The 23,866-nt window shown below is 35.5% G+C and overlaps 1 protein-coding gene across 1 annotated transcript in view; it reads left to right on the top strand.

Annotated features, from left to right (window-relative positions):
- Positions 1-23,866, top strand: part of LOC142980143 (G-protein coupled receptor dmsr-1-like) — a 56,765-nt gene that overhangs the window by 23,910 nt on the left and 8,989 nt on the right. Inside the window, exons 3-4 of the mRNA XM_076125461.1 lie at positions 5,694-5,852; positions 20,738-20,874. Of these exons, the coding sequence (XP_075981576.1) occupies positions 5,694-5,852; positions 20,738-20,874 (296 nt within the window). The remainder of the gene's footprint in view (positions 1-5,693; positions 5,853-20,737; positions 20,875-23,866) is intronic.

The following is a 23,866-nucleotide window of genomic DNA, read 5'->3' as shown; positions in this document are numbered from 1 at the left end:
CTACCACTATCGACTACCGACAACCGGCTAGCTATCGAAATTTTGACATTTAGAATGTACTGCCAAAACATTTCCTACGACACCCGTCAGAGGCGCTGATCAGATTTTCATACAAAATTTCTCGATGACAGGTAGGTTGTCGGTAGTCGATAGTAGTAGAGAATCGAGCTACAGTTGTTTACCCACAAATGACTTCTTTTGTACGCTCAGGAACTATTACCTAACTGGCCTGTAATTATGACAAGGGTCAGTTACTTTGGCTTCGGTATTTAGGTGACATTAACATAACTAAGTGCGTCTTTTATTCCTTATTCTAAATACCAGTAGCTCGATTCACTACTGCTATCGACTACTGACAAAAATATATCGCGAAATTTTATACAAAAATCTGCTTAGCGCCTCTAACGGACTCCGTACGAACTATTTTGTCATCACGTCAAACTCTCGATACTTGGCAGTACAGACTCTACGGAATTGCGCTGCTGAAAAGTAATTTATTAACGATTATAGTAAGTGAATAACTAACACATTCTTAATAAATAGTATATCAAGTTTGCGTTATTTTTTTAACAAAGAATTATTTTCATACAAAAAGCTCGCAGACGAGAATTTAGAGCAAAAAATATGTTTGCTCGAGGTTATGTTGATGTGATGTTGACGCGAGCCTCGACTAGCTTTGTCACGTTATTTAAGCGTAAAACCTATTACATTCTTCTTTGTTTAGTCGACGCTTTTAATAAAATTCTAGCCTCTCAAATTGCTTTGCCCTACTAACTCGGTATTAACCAAAATTTCAGCAGATTTCGCAGACATTTAGTACAAATAGTTTTATAGGTCCTTATTTTTGGGGCGCTTTAATGAAACATAAAGCCATGTACAGTAGCGCAATAATGATTAGAACGATCGAGTGTCGAGAGTTTGACATTTAAAATGTACTGCCAAAATAGTTTCTACGACGTCCACTAGAGGCGCTGATCCTTTTTCATACATTTTAGGGAAAATGAAATAAATAAAGGCGTTCAATCTAATCCAGGTTTAAGGTACTCTAGTTTAATGTCATATATGGAGGTGATTTAAACACAAAAGGCAGCGGAAGATTTAATTTTACTGCCGCTTGAGGCTCCGGCGTGGCGTGAAATCGTCCATTCACTTAATGATAGCAAAACCGTTTCAGACCACTACCGCTTTGAGGTAGGGTGTGATGTTAAGGACAGAGGGTAATTGCGACCTTAATGTTATTGTGTTAGCTTTTGTCCCTTTCATGAAAACCCTATCAATTACTATTTAAGGGACGCGCGAACGTGTACGACGCAAGCATTCTAAGAAAACTCCTATCCGTAAGTTTTTGTGCCAGGTGTATAAGAGATATTGTTGAATTGTTTGATTGCAATTTTTCGTTTAGCTTATATTTTTCTTTCTTTTATAACCCGTGACTATCTTTATGCTGGGCAAAGATCTCCTCCTGGGTGAGGAAGCGGTGTAAAGGCACGGTGACTAAGTGCGAGTTAGTTGTAGTCTATTACTATTTGTTATTCAATATTAAGTATATAAGCCAGATAATGATATACATTCCCTTCCTAAAGCAGTTAATTCAATAATACAGAGTTGGGATCTTCACCTTTCTTTTATTCTTTGTTACTGCATTGATACAGAATTACTTGCCAATAAGTCTATTTTGGAATGGTAATAAAGTAACATAATTACCTAGAAGTTTCTTCTTAGACGACGTTACTGAATGTCAGTCCAATGTACTTCAAAACCGGCTATAATTATCCAGTATACATTAGTTCTTACGTAAATGTTATAAATCCATTCCAACTGTTCCACGATTGACGTGTTTAAAGAGTGCGAAATAAAACCGAATGTACTAACCTTGAAAGCAGTCGAGAACGTAATTTATTAGGCGTATTGATTTATTTACGAGATAGAAGTCATTAGGGTATGAAACTATGGCGGGGAGGTGAACTAAAAACAAATTAGTATTTCAGACTAGACTAGTTCTCGAACTAGGTTGAAAACAAGAGGCACTAATAGCCAATCAGTAATCAAGTGAAAACAAGTTACATTGTTTTAGCGAGTCTAATAATAACTTTAAAACCATCGCGAAACCAAAATATTATATGAAATATGGCACGTGGATTATTGTGATCTTGTATTATTTACTATTATATTGCTCAACGTTTTGGCCAGGTTAAATGAGATATTTCTTTGTTAGATGTATAGTTTTCAGTAGGTTTCGGGGCGATAATTTTAAACTGTCTGCACCGTAAAACTAAGCTGCTATCTATCGAATGGTGCGGGATTTTTAACAGTGGGTAACACTATCGAGTGTCATTTAAAATGTACTTCAAAATTAGTTCATACGCTGCTTCGCTAGGGGCGCTGATCACAGGTTTATTCAAAATTTGTCGAGAGCTGACCAGTTTTCAATAGTCGATAGTAGTAGGCAATCGCTCCTCTGTGTAGACACAATAAATAATCTTTGCTAGACAGACAAATAGAACTGACAAATTGCCTAATAAATAAAAACAAATGATACCATTTGAAACCTACGCAATTGTACGTAAAAATACGAAACCACATTTAATTCCTACTGGCTGGAACAAACAGTGGTCAGTGATAATAATAAATGATTTGTAAACATAATCTAGAGTATCGTTTTACGATATAATTAAGGTTATTTACATGAGATTTAATGGGTTTCTGATGATCGCTCTAGTGGTTTTTTCGTATATTTTTGTTTACATACTCATACATTGTTTAATGATTCTGCCAAACATATGTCGGAAATGGGTGGCAGTCAGTAACAAATAACAGTGTAGGTTATTATTTAAATATTTTTGATTTACGTCATATCTGTTGATACGCTTTTCGTTGTTTCTTGTTTTAACAAGTAGATTGGCGAGGCGCGCCATCTTGTTGGAAATCATTTTCCATATTAGTCCTATTATGTAAACATATTTTGTAAACACCCGAACGGCTAGTAAAAACAAACAAAAAATATTAAACTCTTAATAGTTAAATTAAAATAACATATTTGCTTTGACATTTTGTCATATTATTCGCCAAATAAAATTATCTAATGAAGATATACTGGTATTATAAGTAATATAATATATTTTTGTGATCATATCGTTGATTATTTTATAAATAAAGTATACTCAGAAACAACAGCGGTATCACACACATACCAACTTTATGTGGAAAACCCAACCTAAGTAGATACATTATTATAATGAGCAAATGGACCAGACGGTGGAAAAAAGGCTCTATACTCTCGTGAACTTAATACTTTATTCTTTACTTTTCTTACTTTGTTGTAGGTCACTTTGATACTGTTTGCTTTTATAGAAGAAATGTTGAAAATTATAATCTATTACGAGGCAGAATAACTTAAATTGAGAGGGTATTTCTCTACGACTCGGGCTGCGGGTGACATAAGAAAGGCGTGTTTGTGTTATTATTTAGAACTATAGTAGTAAAAGATCAAATAAGGTACTAGATTTGTACAACATTGTATGTATAAGATTTATTTGTAAATATTTTAGAAATGTTTATTATGATTAAAATAATAATTGATAAAGTTGCAAATAATTAAAACAGTGGCCCGATTTTTTACAGGCGGCTTTTAAGTATCGAGAGTTTGATATTAAAAATGTACTGCAAAAATAGTTCCTACGGCGCCCAGTAATCCTCTAACTAGCCGGTTGTCGACAGTCGATATTGGTAGCGAATCGCGCTACAGGTCTATCTGCAGTAATTTAAATATGACTATCACTACCACGAATGTCACAGTCAGAAGAATGCGCGGTGTTTTTTTCTAAAATAATTAAATTACGAAAATTTCTACACGTGACTAGTCATAGAAACAATGTTATTCAGTCTAATCTCCAGACAAAATACAGAGAAATGGATACAAGGTTGCTGGAAGATTTGTTCCAGTTTCACAGAAGTTCCGTTTATATGGCTTTTGTCGCTACTCATGTATCACGTAGCGTTCTATTGTAAAGCTTAAACTAAGGCTTTGTTTCCTCCTACGCTAACATCAGTCGAACATTAGCACAATGTTCCATGGGACTCTGTACGCTGATGCTAACCTGCGCGGTACTTTTTTCTATGTTTATACGTCACTGATCGTCGAGTCGAAGGTGCGTTGGACTGGTGTATGGGACCGATTCTCTACCTCTATCGACTACCGACAACCGGCTAGCTGTCGAAAAATGTTGTATGGCAATCGGTTCAGCGCCTCTAGCGAACATTTGTAGAAACGCCTATTGCAGTACATTTTAAATGTCAAACTCTCGATACTCGAAAGTACCCACTGAGACCTGTACCGCGATTCTGTACAACTATCGAGTATCGACTACCGACTCGCTATCGAAAAATTTTGTATGAAAAATTGATCAGCGCCCCTAGCGGATTTTCGCAACAACTATGTTCTTCAATGGCGCCATTTTCCACCAAACATTAAAATAAAATAAAATAAAATAAATTATTTTTTTTAGCTGGAGCGCACTTAGGGGCAATTCGAAATTCGAATTTCAAAATAAAATGTTCTTTCCATTTTTAATTTTAATAAATTATTTAAATATTCTATATTAGATAATTTTAGGAAGACGAGGCCAACGAGGCTGAAAAGGCATTGTCTCCTTTGCCTGCTTCAACGTAGAAAAAAAAGACGCTGACTCTTTTTTTGTGTTGACAATGTTTCGTTGAACAACATTAATTATGATATTTTTATATTATTGATTTATTTTTACTAATACCGTTTAAAGTAGACTATAATTATTATTTATGAGAATAATACCTTTCATGATTATTTTTTATCCACTATATAATATATTTAAAATTAGTTTATACACAATTATTACCAATAAAATTTTATTTAAAGAACAAATTTTCAGAACGAAACTTTTTCTCACTTTTAAATGTCAAGTTTTCGATACTCGATAGGTCGCGATTCTCTGCCGGATTGCTGCCGGTTTCCTATCGAGTAGCTCGATAGAAATGTATGGTATTCGATAGCGTGACGTTAGTATCGAATGTACAGAATCGAGGTACTGTACCCACGCAAGAGAAACTCAAGCTTTACAGTTCGAGAGAACAGGACAATTCCAGACATTAATTGTATTGTGATCAGTTTCTATGTAATACCGTTCCTGGAACTTGTTAATCGAGTTACAGGAGATACAATAGGTGACGACGTTTGCACAAAGCACTCTCTCTGTTGCATAATAGTGGACATTGTTAGCGAATAAATTACTGAATGTGACCTTTACTACTTGATTTGGGGAAACAATTTATTTTTGTGTCTTATAAAGCAAAGACGCAATGTTGTGTTGTATTCATAACTCAACAATAGCTGACTTAAGATTGAATAGAACGTAGAGACGGGTGTTAAGGTTTCGTGGAAATTAAATCACTTATGATGTAACCGCAGCCCTTTCAGATAAAAACTGGCCTTTGAAAAAAAAACTATCGCATCTAAATACATACATACATAAATCACGCGGTAGAGACCAGAAAACGCCACTTGGTACGAGCCTTGAAAACTCCCTTGGCTTCACATCCATGATCCCCAATTTCATCAAAGAATTTGTTGTCTTCACTTTCAAAATCTTTGACAATCAGTAAATTAAATTGTACACCATTTTTGTTAACTTTTCATCTAATATAACCATTTTCCATCCCAGGTATGTTTCTTCGGCAGTCTAGCGAACGCACTTAATGTAGCGGTGCTGACACGTCGCGACCTGGCAGCGGCACCTATCAACCGTCTTCTCAAGTGGCTAGCTGTAGCCGATGTCTTCGTGATGCTGGAGTACGTGCCGTTTGCCATATATAGATATTTGGTAAGTTTATTATACAATTATATACGGGAATAAACACAAACACGCATTTTACCTCTACCGGGTTCTGTGGTGGTGGCTTTAAAAGTTGTGGTTTTGTAAGATTATTCAATACATTACTGGACATTTTGATTTTTTTACGGATTTATTATTTTAAATCGTAGACCACTGAAACGAAAGGAAACAAATGAACAATGTTTGTATCGCTAACGTCGTTTGAATTCTCTATAGTTTGCGTATGGTACCGAAAACCATTTTGCTGGTTCACTGGTTTTGCCTTGCGCTTTATTATTTCTTTTGTTTTTTCCAAAAATACATTTTTTTACTAAAAAAATATTTGCCAGGGTAAGCGCTTAAAACTGGAAAGCACTTTTGGAGTTGACAGTGTCAACTGTCTTGTAAATTCCAGATATAAATTCACATTTCCAAATAAAGCAAATAATTAAGAAACAAAGTATTCTTCTTGAAATGAAGAGATCAAAAAACATAATCACAGGCTGTTTCGTATTAAAACACGAGAATAGCGAGATACCTTACAAGGAAGAGTATTAAACAAAAGACTAGCCCCTACTCCCTATTACTGTTGATTGACCAAAGAAAATTTATTCAGGCTTAAAGAAACAAAGGTTGAACCCAAATTCTTCACTAAATTACCTTTTTTTATCTTTTCAAATTGAATTTGTAAGTGTAGACTGAATAATGAGACGTCTAAGACTTGTTTAATATCTTCTCACAAAAGTTGATAATAATACAATGAAACCTGATATTCTGATACTATCAATTAATTCCAGAGTGAAGTAAAGATGAAAGCAATTTCAAAAAAATATAAGCCCTAAAATAAGTATAATTTTTATTAAAGTAACTATTACTTGACAACAAAAATACCTATAATATAATAAACATAGACACTAAAACCTAATTGCCCACAAAACCTTTGATAATTTTGAAAAATCTGACGAAAATGAATCTTCGCAAACTTGGAACCCAATAGCGCTGTAAAAATCACCGTCATACTTCTGCACAAAACCTTATTCAATTTCCTATACCTTAAACGTCATTTGCGTTATAATACCTAGGTAAAATTAGGCATGACCTACCTAACTATATAAACTAGTCCCAAAAATTAAGGGATATAAAAAAAGAATCCAAATTTTTTGGTGATTTTCAACAAGCTGTAACTCCGAGGAAAATGGTCGTACAGAAAAAATAAAAAAAACAAATTGTAGCTTCAAGTGTCTAATTTTTAGATATGACCATGAAAATTTTTTGTCATGGCCAGGTCTGGAGAAATCCAACGAAAACTACCAAAAAAAAATTTATCCAAATTTTTTCCCTCCTAAAAAAAGGTCCACGGGCTTCAAAAATTTTTTTTTGATTCTTTCGTTTTAAATTTCTTTTAGAAAATTTAATCCTCTTTAATTTGCCGTATTCAAAAAGCCTGTACGACGATTTGCCACGGAGTTATCGTCAATCAAAGCAAAAAAGTTATTTTTGACTTTGATATTCAATAACTCCGGAAATAATGATCGTACAGGAAATCAAAGGAGGGTTTTGAAAACTGCACAATATTCTCTATAAGAAAATGTAAACATCTTCTAAGAAAAATTTTTTTTTTGAATTGAAACCTCGGACTGAAAAAAAGACAAAAAATCGCGAAATTAAGGATATTTGGATAACTTGGTATAACTTTGGATAAAATCGATGAACGAAGAATATAATCGGTAATTTTTCAACCTCAAAGTGTCCCCTAATATCCCTCAAAAATTCAAAGCGCTGCGATTTTTTTTTCATTGTGCCCCGAACCTTCAAATTCTTTGTTCAAATTGTTGTTGCAAAAATCACCATTGTGAGCAATTTTGTGATTTTTATTCATTTTTTGAATAAACATTTTTTTTTCTCTCTAAAATCTTTATTTTTTCGATTAAAAATCAAATCGCGTGCCTATGCTCACTCCACGACATCGTCGAGCCCGATTGGCTTATGCGCATGACCATCACGATTGGGGTCGTAGACAGTTGACCAGTGTCTTATGGACTGACGAATCTCGATTTTGACTTCATGGCAGCGATAGACGATCTCTCGTTTTGCGATTTGCTTTTTAATAAAAAAAATTAGACACTTGAAGCTACAATTTGTTTTTTTTATTTTTTCTGTACGACCATTTTCCTCGGAGTTACAGCTTGTTGAAAATCACCCAAAAATTTGGATTCTTTTTTTATATCCCTTAATTTTTGGGACTAGTGTATACGAACCACCTAATATATACGAATTCCCGTATTCTCTACAAGCTGTTAAAATGCATGTATTCTATTGTGGAATGCTTTAATTTCGTTTCCACTTCATTAAACGTTATGTTCCACGCAAATATTGCCCACGCTTTGCACCGAGTTCTCATCAACTATGCAAACCAATAACATAGTAACACTTTTACGACGGTACAACTAATTTTAGCAGACAACATGGGCACTCACTAGTGTGGAGGGTAAACGACTCTGTTTCTTTGAATATAAAACAAGTGTAAATACGTTTCACAAATGAAAGATTCCGTGATATCACGAAAAAGTAAATGAATTATATTCTAATCACTTGCATAGGTAGGTAATATTTAAGCAAAAACGACGTTTGAAAAAAACGAGACACATATAATTATGTTTTTTGCGAGAAGATAAGGCTTTATTTTTAGGCAGAGCAAAAAAGCTGTAGTACTAATACATACGTTATTAAAATTACAAGGGATTATCTGTAACACCCGTATATTTATGTATTGCCATGTCACTAGATGTGACACTAAGGCGAACATTCAAGTAGAAAAAAGCGTAGCATAAATATAGTTTGCAGTTTACACTCTTATAATACGGATTCCTAAAAACTAAAGGTACAGTGCGTTCAAGACATTCATACCTTTTCAATCTCACTTCAATACTATTAACACCTCACTGAAACCCTGAAGATATCCACGGATCTTTAGGACCATTCCTCGGGCGTTGACCTCGTAAATGGTCGCCCTTTGCTCCGAAGGTTAATCTACCTTTCCCGTGTCGAGTGTATCTTCAAAGGCCGTACCTTTAAATGTAGATTTGAAGACATTGCATAAGCCTGATGGGTACTGAGTAAACAAGGCGATTATTTAGAGTGTACACCTACGTTGTGATGCAAAACAGAATAGTTTATTCCGCTTTTATCGTTGAACAAGTTTAAGTTTCGAGTTTTAAATGTTTACAGTATCTGCACTTTTCTTTCATTCAATTATTTCATTGATTGCAGTGTTATACAGTTTAAAAAACATGTTTTCATTAATGTATTAGCTTATGTTTTGGGTTAAAACTACCGCTTCTAAAAATGAAAACATTATAACTTTTAAACTCTCGCGTTGCATGTTTAATGTATAATAGAATACGGGAATTAACGCGAACACGCATTTTACCTTAAAATGCCTCAAAAGTAAAATGCGTGTTCGCGTTAATTCCCGTATTCTATTATACATTAAACAAGCAACGCGAGAGTTTAAAAGTTATAATGTTTTCATTTTTAGAAGCGGTAGTTTTAACCCAAAACATAAGCTACGTATCTTATTGCCAAAACCGGTTCAGTAGTTTAGTAAACACTTGTAGTTCTAAGTTTATGTTTTAATAGTATCTTTGTATAAAAATAACTCTCAATGATACTGTTCCCGCGGTTCCGATTGCGATTATTTTATTATAGGTAACAGTAAATTTTAACTTTTAACTATTACATAAGCTATGAATACCACTGACAATATATGTTTATTAGTTTATAAAACATTTCCAGTTTTTAAGATTGTCTAGACCAGTAGGTTTGAATGTTTTAGTTACATTCTCGGAAAGTAGGAAATGAAGTCTCTCGAGGGTACCGCAATCTAAGTTTACACAATGTTGAGCTTTGAATGCAGCTCTAGTTGCAAGAATAACACACACAACTCTTATATTTTCAGTTCAAAACCACAATTTATGACTTGGAAGTTCTAAATATAATCAACTGAATACAACGAACATTTTTACAGAATTGTTTGACATCCTAAAGTATTAAGTTAATAATAAATTTAGATACACATTTTCTCTGTGGAAACATTGAATTGTAAAAAAGTACACGGGTACTATGTTTCATTATTTACATTCGTCTTTCTGACGATTTGACCTCGTGGCTGCAAGTTGAATCACTAACATTTTTAAATATTAAAACATATATGTACCAGCATCAAGCATCAAATTCTTCTCAATGCCATAACATACTAGAAAAGCTTCCTGAAAATAAGACCTATTGTTATTCCTTTAAGCTCACTCGCTTGTTAATATTTCTACAAGATACATAAAGCCTTTTAGTAACCAATACTGTGTTATCTATCAATACGAGTATTGTTACTTTGAAACTGTTCTCACTTCTAGAGTTTCCACACACTTCTTTGAAGTAACATCGTTAGCATTTATACATGGAATATATTGCGTAAACATTACTCTGTTAGTGCAAGAAGAGATCAAAAATGTTGAGAAAAATATTTTTTATTCGGATGTGTTTTAATTTGTTGGTCATACATACTTTACTATATAAATTCAAGTAGACCGGTAGTGGTGACTGATAATAATATAGCATCATTTGTCCATTTTTAAGGCCATGGGAACTGCTTAGAAAGCTAACTAATAATTAAATAATCAATGATTTGCCTCACAATCCAGTGCTAGAAAGCCGAAACGCTAACAAAAGTTGAGGCGAATAATAAATAGTTTAAGATTAATATAACATACAACTGTTCAGAAAACACCCGACCAGACATTTTTGTGAAATAATCCGGAGTTATAAAATATTGCTTACTAAAAGCGCTGTCACCCACTTGTTTTGTAGCTGCGGCGACAAGTGGTGCCATTATGAAACTGTCTGCGATACTTTTGAAAACTGCAGTCTTATTTATTGTTTTTCACTTACAAACGAAATATTTTATATCAAACTAGCTGACCCGCGCAACTTCGCTTGCGTCACCTAAGAGAATTGGTCAAAATTTTCCCCGTTTTTGTAACATTTTTCGTTGCTACTCCGCTCCTAATGACCGTAGCGTGATGATATATAGCCTATAACCTTCCTCGATAAATGGGCTATCTAACACTGAAAGAATTTTTCAAATCGGACCAGTAGTTCCTGAGATTAGCGCGTTCAAACAAACAAACAAACAAACAAACAAACAAACAAACAAACTCTTCAGCTTTATAATAATATATATATATATACTAGCTGACCCGCGCAACTTCGCTTGCGTCACTTAAGAGAGAATTTCCCCCGTTTTTGTAACATTTTTCGTTGCTACTCTGTTCCTAATGGCCGTAGCGTGAAGTTATATAGCCTAAAGCCGTCCTCGATAAATGGACTATCTAACACTGAAAGATTTTTTCAAATCGGACCCGTAGTTTCTGAGATTAGCGCGTTCAAACAAACAAACAAACAAACAAACAATCAAACAAACAAACTCTTCAGCTTTATAATATTAGTATAGATATAGTATAATATTAGTATAGATAGATGATACATGTATTATAAAATAATTCACTATAACATTTTCCTGAATTCAAGACTGACATTAGACAGAATATCATTCCTTTAAAAAAATGGCAAAAACGGAAAATCAATGAACAAAAATATTCTATTAGAATTTATTTACTGAGCTAAGGTCGTATATTGCAAAACCTAAGATCATCGCGGTCACTGACCTCTACAAATATATTATGACAACCCCGGGACATAGTCACATGTTATTCAAGGAAATATCAATATAAAACTACGTGACTTCTGCTTGTAAAAGTTTTGGGGTCTTATGAAGAGACTTCTAAGTTTTGTACATACTTCAGTCACGGACATTGATCTCAGACATCTGAATGGTTTGTTATAAAAATGTCAAAGGCCGAATAAACATTTGTTAGAGGTTGGTACCTATTTTATATTTATTTAATTTATTTTTAAAAGGTCATCAGTTCGTGCTCTATTTGTTTTTCTATCAAATAATTGGAACCTGTTGTTTTCTCATTTTCTTTCTGTTTACAGAACAAATTATTCCATCAGGGCGTCCTATGATTAACAAATGTGTTTGATAATATTGTGAGTTAGGTAAATGTTAGAAAACGAATTAAAAAGGAAATTCGGTAGCCGTTTAAAGGCTTCAATAACAATTTTACCTCGGTCGGAATTTTATGCATAAAATGACAATAACAAAATGAACACGGTACTAGAATATAATAATTATTATGAATACACCGCGTCAATTTTGTTCCCATTATTCAAAATGCATTGTTAATAACCAATAATTGAACTGTACAAAACATTCAGTCGCTTTGATTAAATACCTGTGTTTGACTAAAAACTTTATAATGGCCAACGAAACAAACAAAAGTAATTAAAATCAATCCTTCCTGGAATATTATTAAATTGCTTTGTGTGGTTATTCCATATTGGGATTTCGTATATTAAAATTTTGAGAAGCGGTTGAAAAACGGATGTATTCTAGTTCTGCGTATTTATTCTATGAACGATTTATGAAAATAATAGGAACATACTAGAAGTTCAAGTTACTTAAAACTTACCCTAAATGGCAATAATAACATGTGGTCGAGAAAACCATCCACTCGGAATGTATAAGAGCATAATCGTAAGCATAACTGCATTTCACTATCATTCTGTCATAACGAACACATGCAGTTCTTACAACAGCTGGCCTAAACCTGAATATATCTACAATCCAAAACGTTCCCAATTCCATTCCAGCCTTTGTCTCCTCTTCCGGTTCTTGCACAACATGACACTATAAAATGGAGAATAAAACTAAATAGTTAGAAATTGTTCCTGCATTTCTCTGAAAATTCTTGTGAATTCCACGTGAATATTTTCCAACAATGCAATAAAATTTGGACCATTTCTCGAAAAATTGTGCTCATTTTTGTCCGCCATTATTTTACGTAACACTAAAGAGGTCTCCTTCATGCCTTATTCATACAATGATGGGCTAATGCCGATCGTATAAACCTTTAGTATCGGTAATCTTATATCGTACACTCAGCGTTAACAAATAAAGGAGCTTCTCGACACGTGGGGTGTTTCTAAGAAGTGTTACGAGTAACACATGATATTCAAGTTGGTTTTCATCGGCACGTTGGAGGTGTGAAATCAAATATATCCGTATATAAATGTATAGGTAAAGTAGTTCCTGAGTGAGTTGTTGAGTTGCAATTAGTTGCGTTTAAGACGTTAGCAATCGTTGTATTATGTACCTAAGTATCTCATCTTGCTATGAATAAAATGCAATGCAGTGTTGAGATTTCATTTTAATGTAATATGACCAACGTTTTCCATTACCCTAAAATTGTTGCTGTTTTTCGAAGTTATTCAATTTCTAGTAGAAATTAATATACAAGCCTTACAGTCTTTGATCTTTGGTATGTTCGGATATAGCCGTGGAATGAAAGCCGGGATGTAGTGATTGATTGGGGTCAGCTATGTTGCCCAACAAATACTATCAAACTGTATAACACTGTAGCACCCTTTACATAACATGTATTCTCGGAAACTCGTAAGACAAACTCCGTAAGTGACTATCTGGTTACGTAGTTAAGTGATTTAGATTTAGGTAGAGGTTTTCGTAACAAATTAGCAAGCCAAAGTAGTTTGTTTACTCTAAAGTAGCACATCGCTCTATCGCGTTCCTGTATCCATAAGATAAATGTGTTACTAAGGTTTTAATTTGTGTATATTTGCAATAGTCATAGCTTTTGATCGCAAAAATACAGGTATGAACTAAAGCTGACTTTCGTTATTTTATATCATTAATAAGGAAAAGCAGCATCTTTTGTTTAAGTTACATCAACTCCCATTTTTGGGCATCTCTCGAATTGTACCTACAAACTTTACGTCATTAATGTATTCAACATTTCATCTGGTACACCATAATATTTCGATTTCTAAAGCCGTTAAAGGTATTATCGTGTTAAATGGAATTACGATAACGTTTACGCTGGGAATATTTCCTTGTAATATATTAAATTGCTTTTCCGTTAAAATAATATGTTTACATCAAGTTACAACCACCAACTCCATACCATACATTCAATACTTACGAATAGAACCACTATCGACAAATGCATAACCCTTTCGGAAAAATTGCAAGTGTTTATTACGTCACCGATTTAATTAAAAAGAACTATAGAAACAGCAGTACTGTGTACAATATATTGCTTCTAGAAGTAACGAACGGAAATATTTATAGTGTTACCATTGCGCGCTAAGTTCCCTTGACTTTCTAACGACATCTCGGACAAGTGATGAAAACGGACCATTTGTTACTCCACCACGCTACGTACTCTGGATTTAATCAAATAGATTGCACTGAACGTTTTATACACGGTTATCACGCCAAGCGGTAGTTTGTCCGCCGTTGCTGACTATAATGATGCTGCTTGGCATTGAAGAAAAACGCATTAAGTATTGTGAAAGTTTCAAGGAGTGTTGTAAATAAAAATAAACAAAGGCTTAACGCACACATATAAGGGTTGTGCACGCATGTCCAAGCTCAGCCACTGGCCCAGAAGAAATCACAACTACTCGGATACAAGAATTAAACTCCTACCCGTATTCTTTTATTAGATTATTTTTCCTATTATATCCTCCTACTTGTAGTCTGTCTATCCAGCTCCCAAAAACCGTTTTAAATTTTTTTTAAATACCCTTATTGCTTGGGAATATTGTTTAAAAAGTTACGTGCAGTAAAATACGTAATTGTAGCACAACTCAATCTTATATCTACGACGAACATTATGCACGTATCTTGAATCCTTCGTTAAACGCAAGAGTGCTTATAAAAGTCATGTCAAGTCAAATAAAAAATAATAACATGTGAATATCACCGCACTCCAACGCGTCAAAGATATGAGCAAGTTCAAATATAATATGCTCTTATTACGTTGAACCTTAACCTTTATTTGTTTCCTTGACGTTATTACATAAAAGTAAGGAGATGCAGGGCTAGACAGTCGACAGACGTGTTTTAGATTTTCTGAATGGAAAATAGAACAAAACCTATCGAAATGTCACACGTATGGACGAGTCAATCTCCGCCTATTGTGTCCGAACTTCGTGATCGCATACTAAGCTATTCGCAAAACAAATGACAGTCGAACACCAAAACCTATTACCTGTTAATTTGGTGAAAGCCACAAATAGTGTCCATGTGCAAGCGTAAAGCTACCACAGTGGCATTGTAAAATCTACGCAGTGGGTGTATATTTTTCGCACAGAACAATTATTTGCGTGATGAAAAAAAGGAACTATGTATTTGGGTCTGGTAGTACTTTGTGCCTTTTAAAGTTGATAGACGTTTTAAAGCTCATGAAAAAAACAAAGTAGTAATAGCAATATAATTTACAAGCAAAACGTATTGTTATCTGGCTTTCAGGAAATAATAAGCCATTCAATAAGCACGATAAAGCAACATGCCCCAATAATAGATTACACGTGCTATCATGCAGATATCGTACTTAAATAACAATGTCATGTTAAAATGCAAGTAATAAGTAGCACGATTCTCTACACTGAACCATCGAGTATCGAGAGTTTGACATTTAAAATGTACTGCCAAAATAGTTTCTACAACGCCCGCTAGAGGCGCCGAAAGGATAGACATGCGTGATAATATCTGCTCGTGAAAGGAAAATATAATGAGATTATTCAGATGCATAACTTCTGCCAAGTCTCTGTTATTTCATTACATAAAATTATTAAAAATGTATATACTTTGCTTTATTAAAATTTGTGTCTAAATATGTTCGCTCAAGATCCGGAGAAATCTAATAATATGATTTAAATTTAATCGCTTTGTTTGAGTTTCTAGTAAACATTGAACGTTGATCAAACCTACTTTAAGTTATTTTAGAATATTTTCTTGTTGGTTTAGTGTTGTGCCTTTATAAAGTAATATTAGTACACTATTAATTATATTCCTAAGTGTCTAAGATTAAAACTTGTTGCTTAAATGTATTTGTGTTCTATGATTAATTAGTAAGTACCGTTGAAATTACTGGGAGCTGCGAAACTTAATCAGTTTACTAGAATTTCCGTGCCTCGGAGAGCACGTAAAACCGTCGGTCCTGCGCCTGACCTCTCACTAGTCGTGTCGGTTATCCGTCCCACCAGATTATGAGACTGATGGAATAGAGAGTGTACCTGTGTATTATGCACACACTTGGACACTATAAACAAAGTCCTGCACAGATAGCCAGTTTCAATGAAACTGACCGCCGCCGTAGCCGTATATCGGCTAGGAGGACATTACTAGAATTATTATAATCCATATTCTATAACTACAAACCAGACTCAATAAATATTAAGAAAGTTAAACAAATTAAATTTTTCAACATCAAAAATCTGTGAACGGAATAAAAGATCAATATAATTCCGTAATCTTATTACGCACTCGTAGAATTGTTATCTTATTAAAGGCGGCGAAGACGATAAATTGAGACGGGAAAGACAAGATTCAACGGAAATTGCAGGGTGAGAAACGGTAGCAGAAACTCACTGTACTGGAAAATCTTTTATGATCATTCCTCGCATACTGCTTTTAAATTCAAAGAGATTGTTATAATGAACAGATGTTTCTACCGTGATGGAATGTAGCTGTGTAATGGTTCAGTCAATTTACACAGGACTCTAGTCGGACGGTCATTTAGTACTAGTTCAGTCCCGTATACTCTATAAAAGTGACTTTGTGAATAACATTCTGTACTAAACTAGCCAGTTCACGTATGGATGCAAACGTTAATGGTCTAGTATAAGAGCGCTGAAAAACTTTGCATGCCTTAAATTATTTAAAACCTTTCTTAAAGGCATGCAACAAAGTCTCCAACCCGCACTTGGTTAGCGTGACAGACTCAATGCCTAACCTGCCCCACGTTTGGCATTAAACTCTTGCCAAGTAGTCACGGGTTCAAATAAAATGATTTAAGATGAATGATAAAGAATGTATTAGGTATATTATATCGGTAGTCTCATGAAATGTAGATGTGTGAATTATGTGCTAATATGATTTCAAAGTTCTTTACGTAATAATGTAACCCATATTTTAATACACATTGTTTTTATCAGTCCGCTCACGTAATTCATTGTTAGAGTGAATGTGGCTCATTTGATATTCGAGATATAAAGGGTATCTAATGAACTCGGTTCCTGTTACCCTCATTCTTTCAGTTTTTGTATATAAACTCATTTTTATCCGAAAATAGATCTTTTGCGCTTATCGGTTGAAGTTCATTATATTATACTTGCCGAATACATATAAGTCGTTTGGTATAGTGTGGGTTTCTCGAAATGGAAACACTGAATTCAATTTATATAATACATTGTCAATTGTTAGGAGTTCTATCAAAATAAGACTGAATAAAACCTAAATGTTATTGAAACCGTGCTGCCACATAATTTATATTACGAAATTGATACGTTCGAAGGTAACATTGCCTTGAAAAGTACTATTAAATTAGACGAACCTGCTTTTGAAAGTGGTGGTATTATACATTCTAAAATGTAAATGCCCCATTTCTTTTAACTTATATTTTGCACCTGCTATTCTCACTGCTTTTCCCAGAGGTTGTCATTAATCCGGCCAAGTTTGTTCTATCTGATAGCACGATCCATTTTTACCAAACGGATTACTGAAAACACTGTTCATTTTGACCGCGATATCAGTTGGTTGTATCACCACATATTGTAGGTGCATATATTATTACTAGCGGCCCGACAGACGTTGTCCTGTCTAATAAATTAAAAATAAATTAAAAAAACATTGTCCAGCGGACAAAATAGTGAATCTAAACCATTCTCAGATCCCCTTGAACACACACAAAAAAATTTATCAAAATCGGTCCAGTCGTTTAAGAGAAGTTCAGTGACATACACACTTACAGAAGAATTATATATATATGTCGTCGTCGTCGTCGTTGCGGGTTCTTAATTGATAATATGATGTGACGGAGGGATGTGGGTTCTCTGGGTTTTCATCCTCCATCATCATAGGTACTCATTGTGATAAACCTATTCATCGACTGTGGGCGTCGTGGGGTAGTGTCAGATAGATAATAAGTCACACTCGTACAATTGAACACTTTATAATTACAAGTAGGTACAGTAAACAACAGTTATAACGTAATTATTCGTAATACAGAATGCGCGATGGTTCAGTGTCGTCCACGCGCCATTCCCGCCCAAAACAGAAGAGAGTCACATCTGTCAAATTCGAACAACGCGCGCCACTAACTCCATCGAACGCCACTAGATGGCGTTGGCTTCCTGTATACGACCTCATTCCGACCAAAGAGTCTTAATACTCTTCACATATTCCGACACGGCCATCCTGCTTGCACACGTCCTCGTGTGATGGTCACTCTGGGAACAAAATATCTCACGACAGAACAATGTCACACTCGGCCACTCCTGACCCAACTCTACAATTACTGGGTCCATCTCATAACTCTACTAAGAGCTTTACTTGGATTTTTAATTAAATCTGAATTTAAGAACAAACACAGGGAAACAGTATTCAAAATAGTTTCATTAACTACAGTCAGCGTGAGCCATGTACCAAATCCGTTCGAATCAACCTTTACAACTACTGTACAAATACTTAGTTGACAGTTATCCCCGAGTAAAGTTTCTAACACCACGGCTCTCCAGCCGACGAGCAATCACATTGCTCACACGTGCATCCCTCTTGGACTACACTACGGTCTCCACAGACCACGACTTTCTCCAAAGTCGAACCACTCAATACGGTCTCCACAGACCACGACTTTCTCCAAAGTCGAACCACTTTGTACGGTCTCTCAAGACCACGACTTTCTCCAAAGTCGAACCACTTTGTACGGTCTCTCAAGACCACGACCTCCGTCAGTGTTAAACGCTAACCGCGCACCCACGGACTACTTGAGTTGCCTCAAGAGATACCGATTTCCACCGGGCTACGAATACGTATTAACAACTGATACGGTCGAACACAATACGGCCGAAAGAAACCTTCACTCGTTTGAATACCTTCACCACAAACTCATCAATCACATTATCATCAAAATCTATATCGACTGGTACATGACCTCTGACCAACATCTATCCACAATCTCAATAATTTCAAAAGGCTCTTTGAACTTGTTATTTAATACTTTTCTAATACAACCGCGCATAATTCTATGCTCAACTTAATCAACATAATCTTTAGTTCATCTGTGGTCAAACATGTCGTTAACCCGTAACGAAAATCTCAAAATGCTGAGCGCATTTGTTAAAGTCTAGTCCTGTACTTTCCACTACTTTCCAGTTATATCAGTCACAATAAAAGTTAAATTAAAGTGAACTCATTGAAGTGCATCACTACAAACTATGACTGACCGAAAAACACGTCATAAGACTTTTCGTTTAATTACTACACAGTACACGACATAAAATTTGTTCTGTACTGAACACTCGTCCAACATCTTTGATCAATATCAGTCATTGCAACAACATAAAAACTTTAACCAGTAAATTTTGATGCATATCTTTGTTTTACTATTGAGCATTCAGCCACGGAACCATAAGTAAAATGTCACGATTCACCTTTACGTTCGTAAGTCCTCGATGCTGGTTGCACAACTCATAATGCGCCGCTCGTTCCGCTTCCCGTCGTCACCCGGCTCCGCCGCCGCTACCGCCGCAGTTACCACCGCTGCCGCCGCCGCGCCGCTTTCACCGCCGAAGCCGCCGCCGTCGCCGCAGCCACCGCCGCAGACGCCGCCGCAGGCGCCAACGCAGCCGCCAGCTCAGCCGCCACCGCAGCCGCCAGCGCAGCCGCCAGCGCAGCCACCAGCGCAGCCACCAGCGCAGCCACCAGCGCAGCCACCACCGCAGCCGCCAGCGCAGCCGATAGCGTAGCCGCCAACGCAGCCGCCAGCGCAGCCTCCAATGCGGCCGACACAGCATCCACAGCCACCGACGACGCCACAGCCGCCGCCGCCGCTGCCGCCGACGCCGCTGCCGCCGCCGCCGCCGCCGACGCCGCTGCCGCTGTCGTCGCTGCAGCCGCCGCGCCGCGCCGCTCGTTCACCGGACGGCTATGTGGCGAGGCTTGCCACATTTGTAGCACATCACGGCTGTTGGTTGTTGCGGTGCTTGATCCGACGATGACGTAGATGTTCTTGCTCGCTGCTAGTTCATTGGTTCACTTGATCTTGCGTCTGTTTCTTACTTCTCCGAGTCAATCGTAGGCAGATCTTCATTTGTTTTTGAGGTTATTGTTATTTTTCTTCTTATTTTGCAGCTCAAACATAGCTCGCCATATGTTCGTTTCTTTTCTTGTACTATCTGACACCGATCCCACTTCTGATGTCGTCGTCGTCGTCGTTGCGGGTTCTTAATTGATAATATGATGTGACGGAGGGATGTGGGTTCTCTGGGTTTTCATCCTCCATCATCATAGGTACTCATTGTGATAAACCTATTCATCGACTGTGGGCGTCGTGGGGTAGTGTCAGATAGATAATAAGTCACACTCGTACAATTGAACACTTTATAATTACAAGTAGGTACAGTAAACAACAGTTATAACGTAATTATTCGTAATACAGAATGCGCGATGGTTCAGTGTCGTCCACGCGCCATTCCCGCCCAAAACAGAAGAGAGTCACATCTGTCAAATTCGAACAACGCGCGCCACTAACTCCATCGAACGCCACTAGATGGCGTTGGCTTCCTGTATACGACCTCATTCCGACCAAAGAGTCTTAATACTCTTCACATATTCCGACATATAAATATAACGAACTATAGACTACTTCATATTAAAAGTTCAATTAATAATGCTGATATGTTTCTTCCACCAGATACTACCGGGTCAGCGCGAGATGCCGTACAAATGGGCGGCATACCTGCTGTTTCATATGCACTTCGCGCAAGTTTTCCACACAGCATCCATATGTCTCACGCTCTCGCTCGCTGTCTGGAGATATGTTGCTATAAAGTAAGTATCACTTCTTAACAGCTGCCCAGTGTATACATCATCAATTAGTTATGAATTTATTTCATCAAGCCGCCCGGATGAATACAATCGGATAATCCAAACAATTTACCTCAAAAATCATATAATATTATTAATATTGTATTGTCATCGGGTATAAATATTTGGAGCATTTGGTTATGCTGTGCCGCATACGTGACATGTTATTTTTCAGCCGTAAAACCACTATGTTTGTGTCATCGACTTAATAAGTCCATAAATATTTCTATACGTTTGCTAGACTGACAAAAAAACAGTGTCAATTTTTGGCATAAATCTATAAGAATAAACGAATAAAAAAGTCTCATCAGTGTTTTTAACAAAGATTTTATTAAAATCGAGCTCTGGAGAAGTCAAAATATGTTAAAAAACATTTTGAACAAAAACGTCAAGTTGAAAGCTTTCCCAACGTTTTGTCTGCAATCAAAATAAAAGAGTCATTTACAATAGTCCCTGAACAACGCAAGTATCTGAAATGTGGTGAATTTTAAAACGAAATTGTAATGGACTCGGGTTTATTGTCTTAAGCTCTTTTGTTTTTGCGGATATTTGCTATTGAGGTAACATAAGTATCCTTTATCGGATTACTCTGTAGTATCGGATTACTTAGTCCATTAAAATCAACCCTTTTGCCCTACAAATCTAGGTTGTCTGATAAAATCTGGGCTAGGTGAAAATTATTTGTAAGACTACCCTATTATAGGCTTATAGGTAAATATAAAAATGGTACAGACATACACTGGATTGTCGATTTTATTTAGTTTTTAGTAAAATGCGATATTCAAATATATGCTGTTTTTCTTAAAACTAGTCATATAAAACTAGAAAATTCATTCATTTTTCCCTATGAGAAAACCAAAATCTTTCACAGACAGAATGAGTATAAACATTTCTGAGAATTTTACATAATGGACTGATTCTGGAAAGGTATTAATAATTTATATTTATTTTCATTTCCACAAACATGCTTATCGAACGAACGTATCGATACTGAATCGTTCTGGGAACCTGAGTTTTGATAGCTTTGAATGTGTAACAAACAGATTTAACTTAAGCGATTAAGGGCATCTATTTGATACATTTACAAACAAAATGTACTTTACTTATGATTTACTTTTACGCATTATATATCTGAACTTTGTTTCAAGACTTGATATGGACCTCTTCGTATAAACAATAAATAATCTTGTGTCGCATCGGTGTCGGTCTTTTACAAACAAATGAAACTAATAATTTATCTTGTGTCGCGAGGTCTTTTACAAACAAATGACACAAAGTACAAGCAGACGCGAAACAATTAAATTATTTGTGGATCGCACAACGTTCTATACTCATTTTTAAATAAAACAGAGAGACGAATTCTTTGATTTTGTAAATTTTATAATTTAACTTTGATCAGCGCTTCTAGCGTAGGTCTAAGGAACTATTTTATATTAGATTCCAATGTCAAACACTCAACACGAAATGAAAGTTTGTTATCGCGATACAATCTACATTATTTTGTCATTAAAATGGTTAAAGACATAACAAAATTTCTCATTTCATATTTAAGATGTTTGGAAAATAATTTTCTCTTTGCATACGATATTTTTCATTAACGTTTCGTAATATAAATCATGTACGCAAGTAATGTCTCTTACTTGTTACGCAACTTCAAGCGATCGTAAATTGAATTAAGTTATACGATGTTTGAAGCTAAGAACGTTTAACAATTTAAATACATGTATTTGATCACGAATGTAAATGAACAAGATGTTATGGGTAGAAATTATATATTTTTGTTAATACACCTATAAACTCACTTCTTTTTTCTTAAAAAAGACAGCTTCCGCACTAAGAATTGCTCTTCTGTTTGACTTTTACAAACATACAAACAACGGACACAAAATACAACAAAATAGTTATAGTTTACGTCCAATTTAGAGAAAACTGTCTCGAACAGAAACTAAACTTATTTAAATGAAACTAACTTTATATGATACTTATGAATAGAAAATTCGCGACGCCATTTCTGTTTCCACTATTCTTAAAAACCCATAAATCTCTTTCCATAATCACCAGATGTTCATCTCCCATCTCATCTTCCATGACGTCATGACCACGTGTGATTTTTAAATAGCTGATCCATCAAAATTCTCCCACAAACAGTTGTTAATTGTATACGTGTGTAAATATTATTGTTTTGGCTACGTTCCTAATAGTGTGGCCGAATCTCTTCCATAAATATTTTTTCAGCTACTCAACCAAACACTAGTCTGTGAAGATTTCTATTTTATTATGTACTCATTCACTGGAAAGCAATCCAGACTTGTGGAATACTTAGCGTGACCGTGAGCACTAAAAACTGTTTGAATTTATTTCTGAGTGCACTTTAGACTGAAATAAATTCGCATAGTTTCGTGTCTACGTATTTCTTTAACTGCACATTTCGATCTGTAAAGATGGGAAAGAAAACATTGGTTAGACAAAACAAAGCCGTTATAAATAATGAAATAGTATTTTGTATGAACTGTCAATAGGCCAGCGTAATGAACTCAAAACTTAGGCCCTTCTTCATTCTGGGATGAGACCAGAGCCCAGTAGTAAGAATAAGTGAAATATTTTATGGAGAGAACGTAATATATTACCAAAACAATCATATAGCCTTAAAACTCATCAAATAGGCATAATTACAGCATCAAGTCAGCGTATACAACAATATTATATAAGCATCGAGAATAGAACCCTTTCTGTATATTTTGTAGGTAACAAGTACCAAGGTCGGTCTTTAACATTCTAAGCTTTGGTTCGTTGAACAAACTTGAGAAGTGGAGCAAAACAAGTCTGGTTTCTCAGTAATTCTCAGTAATGTTAAATTACTTATTGAGTGCAAACTTGATTCGAAAACCAGCAGATCAAAGCGAGTGTAATGGAGTAAATAAACGTTTAATTAATCTTAATGAGTTTTCGTGGTGTT

This window comes from Anticarsia gemmatalis, chromosome 17, assembly GCF_050436995.1.
Source record: "Anticarsia gemmatalis isolate Benzon Research Colony breed Stoneville strain chromosome 17, ilAntGemm2 primary, whole genome shotgun sequence".
Taxonomy (NCBI): domain Eukaryota; kingdom Metazoa; phylum Arthropoda; class Insecta; order Lepidoptera; family Erebidae; genus Anticarsia; species Anticarsia gemmatalis.
Note: the sequence above shows the minus strand (reverse complement) of the source record. Positions and strands in the feature narration are given on the sequence as shown.